Source organism: Gymnogyps californianus, chromosome 3 (assembly GCF_018139145.2).
Source record: "Gymnogyps californianus isolate 813 chromosome 3, ASM1813914v2, whole genome shotgun sequence".
NCBI lineage: Eukaryota > Metazoa > Chordata > Aves > Accipitriformes > Cathartidae > Gymnogyps > Gymnogyps californianus.
This window is the reverse complement of record NC_059473.1, coordinates 48877981-48896609: the sequence shown is the minus strand read 5'-3', so window position 1 is coordinate 48896609 and position 18629 is coordinate 48877981. Positions and strand designations below refer to the sequence as shown.

At 46.0% G+C, this 18629-nt stretch overlaps 1 protein-coding gene and 1 long non-coding RNA gene across 13 annotated transcripts in view; one reads left to right on the top strand and one right to left on the bottom strand.

Moving 5' to 3' along the window:
- Positions 1-9287: 9287 nt before the first annotated feature.
- On the bottom strand, positions 9288-13264 carry LOC127015082 (uncharacterized). Its single transcript, XR_007766269.1, has 3 exons — positions 13211-13264; positions 10859-11031; positions 9288-10703 (listed from the first exon to the last, which is right to left on the bottom strand). It is a non-coding gene; the product is annotated as an uncharacterized LOC127015082 (long non-coding RNA).
- Positions 13265-16251: 2987 nt separating this feature from the next.
- The window catches only part of AFDN (afadin, adherens junction formation factor), a 133415-nt gene continuing 131037 nt past the window's right edge, over positions 16252-18629 (top strand). For all 12 annotated transcript variants that reach the window (XM_050895097.1, XM_050895095.1, XM_050895093.1 and 9 more), the window contains exon 1: positions 16252-16653. In XM_050895097.1, coding sequence (XP_050751054.1) covers positions 16543-16653 — 111 coding nt within the window. In that variant the 5' untranslated portion in view covers positions 16252-16542. The remainder of the gene's footprint in view (positions 16654-18629) is intronic.

Below are 18629 nucleotides of genomic sequence, written 5' to 3'. Positions count from 1 at the left end.
CTCTTTCAGGCTTCTGGATTTGTACAAAGTAAAACTTAGGATTGCAGCCAATAAGCCAGATGGTGATCTGCTGGACATCACATCTCTTCAAGAGACTTTTGCTCCACTCAAGATGACTAGTCACATGTTGGTAGGGGGTAGTTTTTAGTGCTGTGACTTTTCTCTGCCCAAGGTGGATGGTCACAGAGATTTGAGAACATTCATTTTCCTTATCCTTTTTTGGGCTGGTTCTTTTTGCTTTCCAGAGCATCTGTCCAAAGTCTTTGGACAAATCTGGTATGAGGCCTATCTTGAAGTTATGCAAGTTACCAAAAACTTTCAGGTCAACTCCCCAACTAACGTTAACTTTTAAGAATTCTACTTTAAAAAGTAATTTAAATACAGTCAGTGTTTTGCTTCCCGCAGTGCCTCCCTACCCCAAATATATACAAAATCCATAGACAGAAGACCATTTTTGAGGAAACTGGCATGGTCTTATCTGGCTGAAAGGTCTTGAGATAACATTGTGTCACCAATTTAGAGAAAGTTCAGCATAAAAATAGACGTCACTACTTAAAAAGGAACCATGATAAACATTAATCACCAAGCATTTGCCCATCAGCGATATTTTGCATGGTTATTCTAAAAGGTAAGTTTCACTATGGTGAGTTTTTTCTCAGAAACAGCTGATATACAATATTTTCCTAGCACACAAATGGGCTCCAAGTCAAGCTGTTTGTCAACTGGAAATTTCATCTTGCAAGCGAAAAGCTATTTTAAAGCCATTCAGGAGTGAAATTCATGTAAAGCACTAAACTGTATATATCAGATTTGCATTCCTTAAACTGCTCTTCCCATGCAGGAAATCTGGGCTTCACAGCTCCCTGTTGTTGATAGCAGAGAATGGTTGAAATATATAGCAAATGCTGTAGAAGTTTCTTCCATTGTGTTATTTCCACTGGGAGATGCATTCATGGGAATGTTACCATCTCCCAATACCATGGGCAGTAGAAAGTATTATTTACATGAATCCATGTAGACTTTTACATCATCCTCTCCTAGGATACTGCCTTTGCATGCCATAGCAAGCCACCTTTTGTCCGAAGTCAGAGCAAACAGAAGAAAATAAACATTGTGCTGGTGAAGGTGATTAACAAGACATAAAACATTACACCTGTGACGACTCTTAGAAGGGACTAGAAGCATAAATGCCAACTAATTCTTTGTATGTTCTGAAAAACAGAGTTAATTCATGCTGCTCGCAGTACTACTGTGCCACATGTACTCTTATAGGGAAACTGTTCCCGTGACTGACTCCCTATAGGGCAGATTTCATCATTTATCTACAGTAAGAGGAGAAGAGCAAACAGAAAAGTCTGCTCACAAACTGCCAGTGCCAAGAAGGACCAACTCTGCAGGCTGCAGGGGCAGATTATCAGAGAGGCATCATCGAGAGCTACAACTCAGAGACAGCTTCAAAGCTAGGATGCCTGGATTTGGGTGGAAACCTTCCTCTACCATCGCCTAGAAACTATTCCTATTTCTTTGGTCTCTGCCCTGACACAGTTTTATTGTCATCTCTATCTCTGCCCGTGCCTCTTTGGTCTACATGCTTTACCTTGCATCTCTTGCCTGCACTAATTCTTGTCCTACTGTCCTTCACTTTTAATTCTTTATTATTTACATTTATATTTCTTCTCCCTCTCATCTTTTGCTGCTCCAGTCACCCTGCCCATTCTCCTGCACACCAAAAGGCTTGGGGATGGGGTATTTGATACTCCAGGGGTCTGGTACCCCAGGAGGCTCTGACAAGGGCTGTTACCACGGTCACAACAGAGGGGAGCCTGGGCTGATGGACAACTGCTGGAGCTGGTAGTCATATCTATGTGAGCTTCCACACCTGGCTGAGCTACAATTCCCGTAACAATACAGAGGGAACATGAGTATTGTGTAAGGACCCACCTTTACCTACAGACGCAGTGGCACCAGGAGTGGCACTTGTAAGGAATGAGTGGACTTTGGGTCACTCAGCTGTATTCCCTTACATTAATCCCATGACAAACACCGGGGACTAAAACGTGTATTCATACATTCTTAGTTACGTAGCCACATACATATGTGTTACAGCCAAATGCTAAAATTCTTATGTATCCATGATTTCACACTGACTTTGCACTGTATTTATATCACTACAAAAGAGGCTTTAAAAAATTCACCAGATTTTCAGCAAGTGTAAATCAGTTTAGCTCCACTGCAGTGTGTTGCCTTGACTTTGGTGTGAATGTAATTCAGACCTGAATCACTGAAGGTGCAGTGACTTCTGCCAGCTAAAAATCTGAATTAAAAACCCTCATAAAACAACTAATGTATTTATCTCCTTGTATCAAAATAAGCTCAGGTGAAAGCAAGCCAACGAGTCTATCTGTATATATACTACTTTCCATGGGACTGCCAAAAATTTTTTGTTTAGGAGATGTGACTGACATACGAAATTCTCCATGGGAATCAAACACAGAACTGTTAAAATTGCCACTCTGCTGCTAATGACTTCTTCCAGCTCTCATCCATGTGACCAAGGTTTTGCTTACCTGATAGCTAGAGCCAGGGTACTATTATGTATCAGTAAAGTAATTATTTTTATTGAACTTACTAACAAAATAACTGACTGATTTCTTCCTAAGGAACAGGTCAATTTGTATTGAGTTTTCGTTGTTTTTCTTTAAAGCTCTTTAAGAAAATGCATTCTTTTTTTAGGGAACTACAAAGTGGATTTAAGCTGATACCCACTGCCACTATGTAGAAGGCAAATTGCCAGCACTGCTGACATACATGAGTATATAATCTGAATAACCCTTAAAACTCTCTCTGAGTCCTGCAATCTATTCTTGCTGGCACATTGGCATTGTGGACTTTGCTACTAGCTCCTTTTCCAGACATCTTTCAGCACTCATCCCTCAGGCATAGCCTTAACTTCTAGGATCTCATCTCTGCTTGGTGCCTAAATTGGAGCTTTTTTTCTTTGATTGTAACACAACTTTTACTGAGTAAGTAAGTCACAACAGAGTGGTGGAGTCCTGCCTTCGAACGGTTGATCTGAGAAGGGTGCAAGCAGAGCCTCTGCTGCTGAGATTCAAACACACTCTCGTTGACCTCCCTCTATAACAAAACTCTTCACCTGCGAGTAGTACGCCTCATGAACATATTGTGAGTGCGGAGGTGCTCATCCACAGTCCTTTTTGGGAGAATGTGACGACAGACAGGCAGGTGGCATGCTGAGGCTGCTGCTGCTGCTGCTGCTGAGTATGGAAAACGCACTTGCACCTCCCCTCCACCCTCTCCACAGTCCCTAAGGCATGGGAGCCATTTGGACCAGCACTTGCCTAAGTCCCTGGACATATCTAGGGTACTTGACAGGTATTCAGCCTGAGGTGGCGTCCATGGGCTCTGCCCAGGGACAGCTAAGAATAGCTGCTAAATGCTAACACCTTTCACAAACGACAGCCAAGAGCAGCATGACAGGTACCTATGGGAGGCACAGTGGGTGAGCAGGTAGGGAGGAGGAGTCAGGAGCCTGCCTCCTCTTTCTGCTTCACCGATTCACTCAGCATCTGCTTCCTCCTCTGTAAAATGGGAGTTTCTAAGTTCACTCCCAGTTTTGATAGCTGGATGAAAAGAGGTGATGCACATTATGATTAATTTTCATACCCTAAGTTTCACAAGCAGCTATTAGGCTTGCTCATGATTTTGAAAAGCTCTGTCAAAGAGAAAGTCAGACTGAGATCATGATCTGACTCTTTCCCCAGCTCCGGAAAGACTCAGTAGTCAGTGGATACCGAACCTTCTCATGCGGCAGGTTTATACCCCACTCTTTGAGGTATGGCAGTTTCAAAAACGTAGGCAAACTCACCGGTTGGGCATGTCGGAGGAGAGGAGTATTCCCACAAGGGAACTCGTCTGCCTGACTTGGATATTCAAATTTTGTCAGACAGGATCTCCCTCTGCGGTAGGTGAATTTCCTTCTGCCCTGCCTAAGGAGCAGCTCAGGCATTTGTTCAGGAACACGGCGTCATTAGGTACTTAAGTGCAGGAACAAGGTGGGTGCCAAAGCAGAGTAGACTGGGGCACAGCCATGAAAACGCCAAGCAATGGAGGATCCGCCACAGCATGACGCGAGTCTCTGGTACACATGGCTGTGTCCTCTCCCCTTTCTCATTGCCTATGTATGCGTGTGGCATGCTCTTCCTAAAAGAAAACATAGTATGATAAATGTGATGGACTTGTCAACCTCAGCTTTTACCCAGCACTCTCTCCTCAGGAAGGGCCACCGAAGGGATATTTGCTGCGGCTGACATTAGTCTGGGGGAGCGGGTGCCCCTCAGCTCCTGGGGCCGCAGTAGCAGCAAGCCTGAGGCACGTCACCTGCCCCCCTGCCCTGCACCGGGCTCCTCTGCCCACTCCTGCCTTCCAGCCCTGTGGAGGCCAGAGACAGGCACCGTGTGAACAGCAGAAAGCGTGACCAAAGCCCCTCGCTCTGGGGCTGGCATGGGAGTTTCCATGCACGGGGTGCAGGGTCTGGCACATGATGAGACATGAGGCACGTAGTATGGGAAGGATTTCCTATCATTGCTCCAAAATTAAGGAGGAGAAGCATGTCCAGGGGTTGATTCAGAATAGCGAGGTGAGGATCCTGCCCTGAAGTGCCCTCCGTGAGAGCCTCTCTTTTTAATGGCAGAGAAGCCGCAGTGAGCGTAGCTTTCCTGTGGTAAAGGCAGCCTCTGTGAGCATCTTGTTATCGGCTGGAGAAATCCTTGAAGATCCTAATTAAGGCCTGACTTCACCTAAATATCTGTAGCCAGGAAAGATATGTAAGCATATGCATAACTTAGCATGAGCTGAGTTACATTCTTAGTAAAGAGGCACTCAGCAAATATATAACTGCCTTCTAGAATGGGCAAGGCAAGGCAAAGAAAAGCAAGGAAAAGAAACTAAAGGAAAGAAAAGGAAAGGAAGAAGGAAGGAGGAAAACAGAACAGGAAAAATGGAAAAGGTAGAGTGGGAAGGGGAACTTCCTTCTAAAATGGACAACCTTTTATTTTATTCTACTCTTGTCTCTTCTCTGTGTATCTATTACATGTTTAATGTTGCTTTTCTTTTATCACTGTGCATTAAGTGTGCCAAATCCCTTTGCAAGAAGTCTTGAACCACAAATGAGCCTCAATTTTGTTTTTGCTACAGTCAATAGCAAATCCATTTACACCAGTGGCTAAGGATCACGGCTTTGCTTGAAAAACATTAAATTGGTAGCGACAAGGTCATTTTAATGTGCTAGACTGGGTTCTTAACTACTTCATTCAGTTTGGGTCTGGTGTAATTTTATTTTTCCAGCACCGGTGAGAAACCTGGAATAACCCTTTTAAATCTCCTGTACAGTTAATCCAAGAGGCTGCAGTACAGATATCACGGCAAGGCTGGGCAGTTGCAGTCTCTTTGAGATGTTCCTTAAGGAAGATAATTATAATTAAAAGGAATAATAATTTCTAAAGACTTTTTTTTTCTCTGCTCAGTCTAATGGAGCCCTTTGAGCTCAAGACTTTATTTGTATATGACAGTATTAAATTATTATTTTCTTTAAATGTTTCAATTTCTTACTCTTGTTGAAAGGCTGAGGGCTGTAACACTGGTATATCTGCTTTCCAGGGACAAATGCAAGTAACTAGGACTTTGGAAGATCTTGTAAATATTTCTGAAAGCACACTTCATATCCCTGCATATTTTTAATCCTTCTTGAAGTGAATGTGCTGTAGCTTGTTCTGAGACAGAAACCCCAAAACTGGCCGTTCAGCAAAGCTATGGATCGCAGGAATCTTTACCAATGTCAGTGCTCTCTGACCTGCAGTAACGCTCCTACTATGTTTAACAAGTAATAGAACAGTCTATAATCCTTAACAAAAGAAGAGTTATCATATATATACACACAGTCTTCGGAGCCATTGCAAGCAATCTGTGATTCACTGAAAACAACCACCACTGCTTTCCTTAAGGATGTCTTAACATTTTCTCTATAAGCAACCCATCAGATCATTAGGACTGAGCTTTAGACCATCCCTGATGTAACTTAACACATCACTTCTTGGCTTAAAAGCATGACATGGGGAAAAAAAAGAAGTATTGACTGTATATATTTATTTCCATTTAGAGAGATTTGTAAGCGTTTAGAAGCTTCTTTGCACTTCCAGACATCAAAAAGCCTGGTTTTAAGGGATGAAATTAGTTGTATTACTGCAGATAGAATTTAAATAGTTCCTCCTTAAAATATTTCACGTTTGTTAAAAAGATGTATGGCTAGAAAGAATGCTACTGTGCACATGAAGGAATGTTGTCTTAATACATACTTTTTTTTTATTAATCTGGTAATGCTCTGTACTCTCAATTGAAACAATACAATACAGCCCAAAGATTCAGGAAGAACTTGATACAAGAAGTACGGCCTGATTTATGCAGAGCTAACCTTCATGCTAGGAGGCCCCGAAGGGCTCAGTGAGTGCTCCAACTCCTACAGCCAGAAAGACGAATTGTTGTTTTGCTGGATGCTAGTATCCCCTTTCAGAAAAGTCAAGATATACTTGCAAGTGCAGTGAACAGCCTTAGTGCTTACTTCCGAGCTAGAAAAAGTGTGTTACAGTGAGAGAGAGGGTTATCTGTTCAGCTAGTTAAAAAGAAGAAGATAAAGTGGTATCTTTATAAACCAGCAGGTAAGATATGAGTGTCTTAAAAGAGAGAAAATAGGAAGTACCAAAGGGCTATTGAACAAAACAGAGAAGTGTGACAAGAGCTAGTGCCTGGAAGTTGAATTTGGACACATTGAATACGACACACCTTTTAGCGGTGAGGATGATTAACAGCTGGAACAAACCCCGTGAGGTTCTTTATCCTCTGTCTCCTGCCATCTTCAGTTCAAGTCTTTATGAAAGATAGGACTTCACCAAATGTAAGTCCCTGAATTAATCCAAAGACCAGCTGAATTAAATTCTACAGTTTGTGTTAAACAAGCCAGAACAGATCTGCTGCTCATTCTGCCTCATAATCTACTGGAATATAGATGAAGACTCATCTATATTTGCTCCCTCTGCACCGGGGCACTTGTGTCACAGCTCATGCCTGCAGCAGGGCATTTTATATTATGTCTCCTTAGCGGATGATGTTTTCTTAGCTCACTGTCAATCCGAAGTTACAGTGAGAAGGAGCTGTAATCTCACCACGCTGCCTTCTCACATGATGGTAATTCTGATGGTCAGATTAGGGTCAATAACTGCAAGGAAATCCAGCACAGGCTTCGATTTCGAAACACCCTACTCAAGCTGAAGTGCCTGTGTCTTGGTAAGACTACCCTGCCCTAGCTTTAAAACACTGCTAGCAGTAGAACCCTGACAGCAGAGGCCCACCAGACTGACTCCTTGACTCAGCAGCGTGCTTGGTGAGCTTTGCTGAGCTCCCTGCTGCCACGACATCCTTGCTAGCGATACCCAAAGCGGCCAGTGCAGCCCCACGTAAATACATCGCAGCGAGCGCAACCTAGATGGGCCCAGAGTGGCTGATCTCCGCCGTGCTCCGGGGCCAGGGCTGAGCAGGCAGAGACCCTGGCAGGGAAAACCAGCAGCCTGGCAGCATGCCCCAGCTTCGGAGCAGTGCCTCCAGACTCCGGTGATTTGTTACATTAAGCAGTTTACATCCCTCTGCCGTAACCACGTCGGGTGACTTTTTTTTGTGGAGCCTTTCTGTTGAATTCCCATATTCAGACAGGTGCTATTGGGAGGCAAAGGACACATTTTTCATGCCTCGTGGTCTAAATTTGTAAGTGAAGATTCAAAGGTGCCTTTGATGGCTGGGAATTTACAGCATTTTGGAAAACAGGTCATTAATCTAGGTGCCTATTTCTGTGCATGTGTTTCTAACTTTAGTCATAGTGAAAGTGGTGATTTTCCTGTTTTGAAATGTAGAAGTAATGTGATTCAGGAGATCCTTCACCCAGAGAGCTGTACTCCTCCATAATCTTTGTCTATGACAATCTTTTAATTCTTGGTTTCTCATTTGATTGGCCTGCAGTGCTGGATCTGGATAACCTTCCTTGGGATATATGCCTTGGAAACCGTACTTTATGTCAGATCTACTCCCAAACTGTTTATGGCTTGGTTTTTTTTGTTTGGTAACATGTAAACGCACTTTTACAATGTGAAAACAATGTAAGGACAAATTTTGCACTTAGAAAAACTGCATATGGGAAAGTTTGTCTGGGAGGTGTTGACCCTGAAGGTGCTTACAAGGTAGAGTATGCTGTCTTTAGGATTTGCTTAAATAGATCCCACAGTACCTTGCTGGGTAACATCAAGTAAGGACACTCTTACACGTATCTTAAATTACCTATGAGGCTGTATGTTGTGCATGACAGGGTCATTAACAACAAGCTCTAGCTGCCATTGTGTCAGCCTGCCTGTACCGCCAGGAGATGGTCTGGTTTTTCCATTCCCTGTTGTACAAAACTGCACTCATGGGAGAAGGAGACAAGGATACAAAACGCTGATGATTATTGTACCAGGGTCTGATAGTCACACTTGCTTTCCAGCAAGCTTTAATATTTATCACGTGGTGATGCATCTTGCCCCTGCCGTTTTGAGCTGTGCTAACTGCTGCACACGTGCACAAGAAGATGGTCCCTGCCTCAAACTACTGTGCAAATCCCAGCACATACTGAAACACAGTAAGGAGGAAAGGAATATAATGACCAGACAGAAAGGGGAAAGATGCGGAAAACACAGTAAAAATGTGAGGCTTGTGGTTAGCATAACAAGCAGAGGTCACAGCACACCAAGTGCCTTATCCATAGGCTAGTAGTTCACAAGCTTCATGACTGTAGTGAATTTAGAAGGATCTGAAGGAAGTACCTTTGTGATTTTGGCTGGGTCTCTTCCCACAATCAAGGAGTGGCATGGGATGAAAGGTGAGGGTGTTTGAGGAAAAAATGCACAACCTGGTATTAAAGGTTGGTCTCACAGAGAAGAGTCAGGGCTCAGTTATTTCAAAGTGTAATTATTGGGTATTCCTACGCTGGCAGATGCGGTGTTGAGCGCAGACATCCCAGCTAGCTGTCTAGGAGGTGAGGCAGGAGAAAATTTCACACAGACAAGTTTAGCCAGCTGAAAAGGACACACTTTTAAATGTAGCCCAAGTATCTCTATTTCACGTTCTGCAATGTAAATATACTCCCTAATATGCTCCCCCCGCCTTCTTTACCCAGTTGGGAGGGACTGAGCTGTGACATCCATCAACTGAAAAACAGGTCCTTCATTGAGTTTGATGCATTCGGTTTAACACAGGTGGAGGGACTCCTCGTCTTTGTATAAATGAGATGACCAATACAGCTGCATCATGCCTTATGATACAAAAATGGCATTATTGGCTAAAGCAATGGTGGGCTTGGAAGTGAAGCCTATGCCACAATCAGAAGACTGAAGCTTTGAAGAAGCTGAAGGATGGCAGCATTACTCTCAAGGAGGAATTCACCTCACTTCTCCGTAGCCATCTAGAAGTTAGGGTTTAATCCTGTCACGAGATAGGTGTCAACTGCTTTCTGGAATGGCTGCTTCTCTCCACTACCTATAGAGGGAGTCTACACTCACCTTCTCGGTCTAACTTTTAGACAATTCATGTTAGATAAAATAAATCCCAATGCAGGTTTCTACAGAGGAGTTCCCTGATGCTTTCTGTTGCTTTTCATTCATACATACAAACCCCACTTCTATTCCGTACTTGTTCTGGACAAAGACCCCAAGAACGCAGAAGCATTACTAAGGACAACATGCCGAGGGAAGGATTGGCCTTTTTTTCCTGAGCAGGCACTTTCATTTCACAGGTTTACACCAATGTTTTCACTTACAAGCTTCCTGAAGTATTTGTTTTCGAGGCTAAAGCTCTCCACATACAGGACTTACGCATGTAATATGATTTAAAAGAACAGCGATTGCTGGAGCAAATAATTGAATATCCATTACATTCTTAGCTCAGTGGTAAGACATTTTTACGTGAAAATCCTTTTGATACTTTCAGATTGGTTCTAAAAAAGTGAAATAAAAACAAAAAGCCAATGGCATGCTGACCCAGTTTGCTTCCAAATCAAACTTCTCTAACAAAAACTGCTCAGATGTGGCCAAACAACTTCTGCTTATACATGAAATGTATGTACAAGTTATAGTCATGGTGTGAGCGTGAAAACAGATTAAAATGAATGCTCTTAATTTTCTATACAATGTTTGCTTTGAATGGCGTTATTTTTTTAGTCAAGTAATTACAGGGTGGAGAGAATGCATGGCCAATGGCAGCGGGTTAATTACAAGACCAAACACCCACTACAACTTGCTCAAAGAGCCTTGAAATTATTACACATTGTTGTAACTAACAGCCTAGTTTGGACCACTGACTGGAGAGCTACTCTCAACTTAAAAGAAATGTATAACTTCTATCTAAGCATCTTTACCATTTTTGCAAATAATACTGTATACCACAGAGAGATTAGCTAAATTTCTAGAGACAGGGGATGTCCGTTTATTTACACTGTCCACTTGACAATTTTACTTAGACTCCGTTTCTTCCTTTCCCTTCTTAGAGCTGGCCAATTTCTCATCTTCTTTCACAACACAGCAGTTTGGGAGAAAATACTTCAAAGTAGAGATCTGTGATTAAAAATAAAAACTATCAGAAAGCTTTTGTGGTACCTGTGGCAGCTCTGAACTTTAACTGATCGCATTTTGAATTTTATGGGATAAAGCCAGGAGAGATCATCTGATAATCTAATGTGTATACCAGCCATTAAATTTCTCCCCAATACCTCTACATCGAGAACAGCACTCCCTGGATAAAGAGCGTTTTCCAGAAAAGCATTCCGTATTCATCTGAGGATGACTCCAACAGGATTCCAGCATGAGGCTGACATCGACTGCAAACGTCTAACTGGGACCTGACCCTCTTCCCATGTGCTTCTGATTTCCAGGAGCCGTTCACCTGAAGACAAACATGCATCTTGCTGAAGTCAACACGAACGCTCACATGCTGCAAGACAGTCAAACTCTCATCCACCTTGTTGAACGTGGATCAAAGAGCACACTTCAGTAAAGACAGGACAGAGGCTGTGCGTGCTCTGAACCTACAAACACAGGTATGCCCAAGTACCCTGTCCAGGCAGAGGACCCTGCCTTGGAGCCAGCTGTGCAAGAAGAGCTTCCAGGCTCTTTCTCCACTGCTAAATGGTCTGCTTGACCATTTCAGCATCCAGATCCACCCCTTTGTGCCCGACCATCTGTAAGTTAAATTGTTAGCACGGTCTGGCTATGAACCGGATAGCTCACAGACAACTCCTGGGCACAGACTAGGAGTCAGCATGTGCCAGCGACCATTCCAGCATGCAATTTGCATGCAGCCACCCTATTTTAGAGCTAAAACAATTTAAAACCATGGAGGTGGCCAGGCTAGGTCAGTTGGCTGTAGGGCTAGAGAAACTGCCAATTTTATTAGTACAAATACAACTCGAGGGGTCTTGACCCAAGAAGCATTTACCAATAAATTACTTTGAAAGATCTTCTATATATAATAAAAATTAAGCATCTTCCTTAAGGGAATTTTCTTGACAGTTTTTGTAATTCATCCATATATAAACCAAAACTAAGATACATTTATTAAGATAGCTGCCATTTATACAGTTTTGTGCTTCCCTCTCCCTAAAAATAGAGCGAGGATAATTGAACTGAAAACCTGAAGATTTCCGAAAACCAATTATATAACTTGCCACACTTGCCCTGTTTTCCCCTCTACTCCCCCCCTTACTTGTATTTTAATACTTTGTATTAAAGAGGTCAAGGTTATTAAATATAAGCTCCTACATTCATACAGTAAGAAAAGTGGGATCTAAACATATAGTAAAGATTTTTCATGCAGCATGAATTTGCCCACGTAGCCTATATGTACTATGTTTGTTTACCAATTACGCTATGAAATTGATACTTTGATGTACATAGTGTGTGCAATTCATGCAGGTGAGATAATGGTGCAATGAAAAACTTCTTTTCCCTCCCTGACTCATGTGTGTTTATAGTGTCCAAAGCTGCAATCCTTATTCCAGCTAATTTATTTACCTCAGTGGGTGTGTCATCTATGTAAGGACTGCAGTTTGATGACCCAGGTTTGCAATGTTAATGTTGCTCTAACATAAGCTTTTGCATTGCGTTATGCAAAATTACAGCTCTGATACTTCTGCTCTAGAAACGCATGCACACTCGGGAAGCCATGAGAAGGGTTACTTTAACAATTGCAGTCTTATCTATGAATTTATAACTTCCAATAGTGTGCTGATTTATACAGCGTGGCACTATACATCAGATGCATGCTGCCTCAGAAAATTAATGCTGCATTCTGGCAACCATATGGGCAGCTGGCGAGCGGCCAGGAGACCAGCAGAGCATGACCCTACCTTCACGCAAACCTTCCCTATGCAAGAGAACTGTTTGCATGAACTGCACTAGCCAAGGAGCAGAAATAAAGGGATCCTGTACATTGTTGTTGCTTATAACCATCAGATCCCCAGGATAGATGTATGCCACTATGATTAATGAGAGAAGCTGCACAGACACGACCCCCTTGCGGCAGGTAACCACATGGGCACCACACTTCTCGATGTCTCGGGGAACGCAGAGGATTGCAAAGGCCTCCTTGTATATCTGTGTTTCTTCTTTATGGATCTCTCTCCCAGTTGTTGCTCTCACCTGTGACAAAATTTAGCTTGCAAGCTCTACGGGGGAAGGCATTTATCTTATTTGTTCTGTAAAATGCATATTATACTTTGAGTGCTGAACAAACAATCACAATAATGGCTTACGGTAGCTTAGTTCTCTTAAGCACCTTAAAAAAGAACAGAACATTTTTCAGTAAGGAAAGAAGTAAAAAACATTTTTCATTATCACTTGCACGTAAAGCAGTTTTTGCTCCCCGTTCTCTTGCTTCTCTCACCCTATTATTTCTTATCAAGTATGTGATTATTTATAGAGTTAAATCTAACTCTGCCACCGGCTTCAGTGGGACTACCTACAGGAATGCTGATTCTGTCTTCTCACTATGTAAATGATAAAAATCTCAGAAAGAATACAGAGGAAAATTTAATTTAATGGCTTCAAGTAACTTCATGCAATACCTTAAATGGAAGATGCCTTGATGATAGCTCAAACACACCATCCTGTTTATAATGTATTTTATGTGCATAATGCTTTCCATTCATAAATTTCTCTGAATTTTTTTTACAACTGTTCACAGGAATCATGTCACTTGCTAGGCTTTACAGCAGCTGTTTTACTTCTCATTGCAATAGCCCTATGAAAAAAATAGGGATTGAAAGTGAAGCAGCACACATTTTCCACTGTAAACTAGCTGGTACACTATAATTTCATGCTTTAGCTCTCTGCACACCAGCTTTTCCAAGGAGATCAGGGCTTAGGCTTTATCTCCCACAGTACGATCTCCATATGCATACTGTCCTGCTGGTTCACTCAGACAGCTAAATTCTTGTCTACATTATGATTTTTCTTAAACCCTGATGCTGTACTAAAGCTGCTGCCATTTGACTGTTGATGGCAACAACTTGTTCTGCAGGTACAAGTGGGCCTGGTTTCTTCCAATACTGCTTCAGCACCGTCCAGCTCAGCGCAGAGCTAATCAGCAGCGTGGTCGCTGCTGGTATCTGACCATCAGTAGCATTTCCATTGCTCCCGCCACTACAGAAATATATTGTAGTGACTTGGGATTTCTGAGAGGTGACATCTAAACGTTATTAGCCTGCTCCAATTCTGCTCAGTTTGAGGCATTTGTTTGTATCCAGGCTAGAGTCTAGCTATGGTTTAGAAACGCTGACTAGCTGCAGTTAAAATAGAAATAAATAAATTCACAGCTGATTATATACACCACGTGGGTCCAGCACAGTGATAATTTTATTCCTGGTGCTCCTCGGCATTTGAAAACCCAGGCATGCCAGCAATGCTAAATCAACCACTTTCAGTAGCCAGTTTTCCCAGACCAACGGCCTCTTTTCCCCAGGAAAAACAATTTTATCTGTGTAGCTTGTAATAGCAAAATGGTGATCTATGCACACCCTGTACCTAAAAGTCTCCTTCCTAATCCTGAAGTAATACAGCCACTGTTTCTCATCCTGTGTCTTGAACAATCCCATTTCACCATTATCCAGACAGCCAAGCATCCAAATCAGCACACCACTCTGCAAATGTCATCTGTGACAGAGCACGCAGCTATCTGCCTGGGTTGTGGACTATCGCATCACAGATTTTACATGGTTTCTTGATCTTTGCAGGCACTGCCAGAACATCCAAAGTTATCTGGTAGCACACTCTTTCTGGATATGGAAAAAAAATCCAGCATATTTTTTTTTTTCGCTTTTATGTAAGAAGAGTTATGTTCGGTTTTTTCCTTCTTCTCTCTACACTTTACTTCTAAAAGGAATATAGTATAGTTTTAGGATGATGATATTACAGGAACTTGAGGTTTTGTCCCCCCCTCCAAGTTCTCCAAGGGCTCTCAGAAGGGCTTTCAACACCTCTCAGAATTTGGGACCCAAGAAATAGGATCTCTTCCGTCCTCGGAACTGCAAAGCTCTAATATGGCACAGTTACAGATGTAGGGCAAAAGTATAACTGACCTTCACCTGTAAAACCAGAACTGCTGGTACTTATACAGGAGCTATACTGCTGGATAAAAACAATAATTTAATTGCTTAATGTAGACAAGGCCTCTGAGGAATCTCCTTCTTCAAATAACCCAGCCAATCAAAACTTCATCAGCAAAATCCACTCATCTGAACTCCTTCAGCAAAGAGTAACTTGAAATACGTTGCCAGGTACACTAAAAAGAAACAGTATTTCCCCTTTTAACCACCTGAAGAAACCAAAAAAGATACACACTCAGACAACTGAGTTCAAATATGATTGTTCATGGACTAAGTTCCAGAGGATGCCCAATGCAAAACAAATACGACCGCTGAAGTATCAGGATGCATTACTTACTTCAGCAGGTTAAAAAACAAAGTCAAACCCCCAGAGCTGTACTGGATTCCACAGTCTATACAATGGGCGATGCCTCTTACAGACAACTGACACATTTTGTGAGAAACCACACATAAATTATCTCTCTAAAAACCATTAAAACATATCTGATGCTTTAACTTCATCTCAGGTTCATCTCAAGCTGTGGAAATTTCTGTCAATACAGTCTCTTTAGACAATTCCTTTCATGTAGCACTCCAAAAACACTCCATAAAGATTATTAAACACAGCAGCACCCGGGGAAGCAGCAGAGCATTATTCTGCTCGCTCTGCAGGGAAAACTTGAGGCACAGACAGGCGAGGTGACGGGCTGGAGGCCGCAGGGTGAGTGGCCGGTACCGCCCCGCTTCGCGGCGGCCTTGACCCGGTCCTCCCTCTCCACCCCCCCACCCCCCCCCCCCCCGGCCGTGCGCCCTGACCTCTGCCCGCGGGCAGGGGGGGTGTTGGGAGGGAGGGCTGGGAAGCGGGGGCATTCCCGCCCGCCCTGGCGCGGAGAGGCCACGGCGGGGCCGCGCCAGCCTCCGCCCGCACGGTCTTTGTTGCCGCGGCGGCCCAGGCCCTTTGTTGCTGCGAGCGCCCGACCGCGAGCCCCGCGCGGCAGCCAGGGCTCCCGCTGCCGCTCCCGCTGCCGGCGAGGGGGCCTCCTGCCCGCAACCCCCCCGCCGCTCCGCCTGCCCCTGCCCGTGCCTGCCCCGCGCCGCGCTCAACGGCCGCCGCGCGTCCCCGGCCGCCGCCCCTCCCCCCGCGCCCGTTCACCGCGCGGAGGCACCCGCCGCACCTGGCCGCGCCCCGCCCCGCCCCGGCCGCCCCGGCCCCCTGCCCGCGCTGGGGGGGAGCGGGAAGGAGGGGAGGGGACGAGAGGGGGCGCCCTCCTGAGGCGCGCGGCCGCCGGCGGGAGGTGACGGCCGGCGGGAGAGCGCGCGCACCGGCGCGCGCGCGCCCCGGGAGAAGGAGGGCGGGCGGCCGGGCGGGGGCGCGCACGGGACGGTGTGTGAGTGAGGGAGCGAGCGAGCGAGGGGAGGGCGATACCGGGGCGGAGAAAGGCAGCAGCGGCGGCTTCGCTCGGCTCAGGGCAGGCGAGCGGGGACAGACGCTGCCGAGCCGGGAGACACAGCGGCCGCCGCCGCCGACTCGGGGCATCCTTCCTCCTCCTCTCCGCCCCCTCCCCGCCCTTCCCCCTTTCTCTTTCTCTCCTTCCCCGCTGTCCTCCGGGGCCGATCGCTATCGGCGGCGCGATCCCCGGGCGTTTCCGCGGCGCCCGTGCCGGCGAGGGCCGAGGGGGGAGCCAGCCCCTCCCCTCCCCAGCCGGGACTGAGGTACCCCCCGCTCCGTCCCCGCCTCCGCCCCTCGCCGGGGCTCGGCGGAGAGGGCCCGGCCCCGGCCCCGGCTCGGCTCCCCGGCGGCGGGCTCGGCGAGGATGTCGGGCGGCGGCGGCAGCCGGGAGGAGGAGCGGCGCAAACTCGCCGACATCATCAACCACTGGAACGCGAACCGGCTGGACCTGTTCGAGATCAGCGACCCCACCGAGGTGAGCGACCCCGCCGCGGCCCCCCCGCTCCGCCGGCCCGCCGCGGCCCGGCCCGCACCGCCACCCCCTCCGGGCCGCCCGGGAGGTGAGGCACCGCGCCCGGGCCAGGCCGCGCCCGCCTCCGCCCCGCGGCCCGTGGTCAGCCTGGCCCCCCGCGCCGGCCCTCCACCCCCGGCCGGGGGGCTCGGATACAGGCCTCCCCCCGCTCTCCGTTAACGCGCGGCCCGCTCTGGCCGGGGAGGAGGCTCCGCTCCTCGGCGGAGAGGGCCGGGGAGCGAGTGTCGGGCCCCTTGCCCTCCCCGGAGCGGCTCGAGTGAAGGCAGGTTGCAGCGGCAGGGGAGAGAAAGGGAGCGCAGCGCCGGAGCCCTCCCCTCCTCCCTCCGCTCCCTCCCTCCCTCCCTCCGCTCCCGCAGGCACATGCCGGCCCGACCCTGCGGGACAGACGGCTCCGAGGCAGGAAACCCTCTGGGAGCTGAAGGTGGCGAAAGGGGGCGGGCAAGGGCGGTAATACAGAAGCTAACACCCCCCGACCCCGAAACGGGTTACCTCTGTGGCCTTTTTTTTGTCTGTCTGTGACTTAAACAGAGCCGAAAGGCTGCTGCTGGAAGAGAAGGACTGAGGAGCCTGGTGGTGGGCTTTTTTTGTTGCTGCTTGTTTGTTTCTTTAAATACTCAGCTTTGTGCCGAAGGTGTCTCTTACAAAGCAACCCGCTCTACTTCAGCGGCTCTCCGGGCCGCTGGTGCAATCTCCGGGGTAGCTTTCCCAGGGCGTGACGGACGGAGCGCTTTGGCTCGCTGTGTCTGAAGGCTGCCAGCCCTCAGTATAAAGTAAATATCAGGAGCAGGTTCGTAGTCCTGAGTTCACATATTGTACCGGAAAAACACAGCGGGTAATTTCTTCCTAATGAAATGGGTGTTTCTGATGGCCGAGAGAGGCTGGGTTTTACTCTCTTTTTAAAAAAAGTAATAGTCAGACCACACCCTACCGGTACCCCTTGTCATGTTCCCTTTGGCTGGTTAGTGCTGTGCGTCTGGTTTGAAAGCGGCGGGGGGGGAGGGCTGGGGAGGCAGGTTACAGCCCTGTTTGTGTGTGACAGCGCGCTCCCTCCTCGGAGGGTGGAGGCTGATCATGTGCGTGCTCCCGGGGAAAAGGAGGAAATTCACACTTGCTCTTGGCCTGGCCCTGGTCCTGGTTGTTTATTAACAGAAGCCTCTGAGAAATCGCGTTGGATTGGTATTGGAGCTTGCTCCTGTTTCTGCACCCAGGTGCTGGCTGCTAGCGTAGCCACGAAAAAGTCTTGAAAGCGATTCTAAGCTTATTAAGTCTGTGATAGCTTCAGAAGAATTGCTTTGGGTATTTTCAGTTCTGCTCGTTGCAGACTGTTTCTTGAATGCCAAGATGAGCGTTTTCTGTGATTATTTCCTACATCTTTCAATATTTATCATAATTAGAGCTCCTTGCTTGTATTGCTTAGGTTTTAACAGTATCACTGTTGGCTGACAGTCGCTTGTTCAAAAAAGTGGGCTGGTGCTAGTGTGAAGGAGCTTTCCTGATTGTGTTTGAGAACATAGCACAGTCTTTGTGGAATTGCAGGTTGACTGCTAACTGTGGCTTACTTTTTGTCTGATTAATGCATTTGTCCGTTCCCAATACATTCTAACTCTAACCTGTTTTCTTTGTTTTTATGGGAGATTGTGCTTCTGTACTTTCGTTAGTAAGTAGTTTAACAAATCTTACCATTTTTTAGGTCAGCCTTACATGTTTGTCATAATTAACTAGACTTTGCACAAAAGCTACCAGCTTCATTATAGTTATTATGGAAAGAAATAATAATTTTATTTGCATTAGCTCCACACTTCTGCAGTTAAGCCTCTGAACCTGTATAGGAGCATACTTACCACTGTCAATGATGACATTTATTTCAGTCGAACTACTGATAGTAAAAATTAAGTGCATGCCTATCTCTTTGAACATCT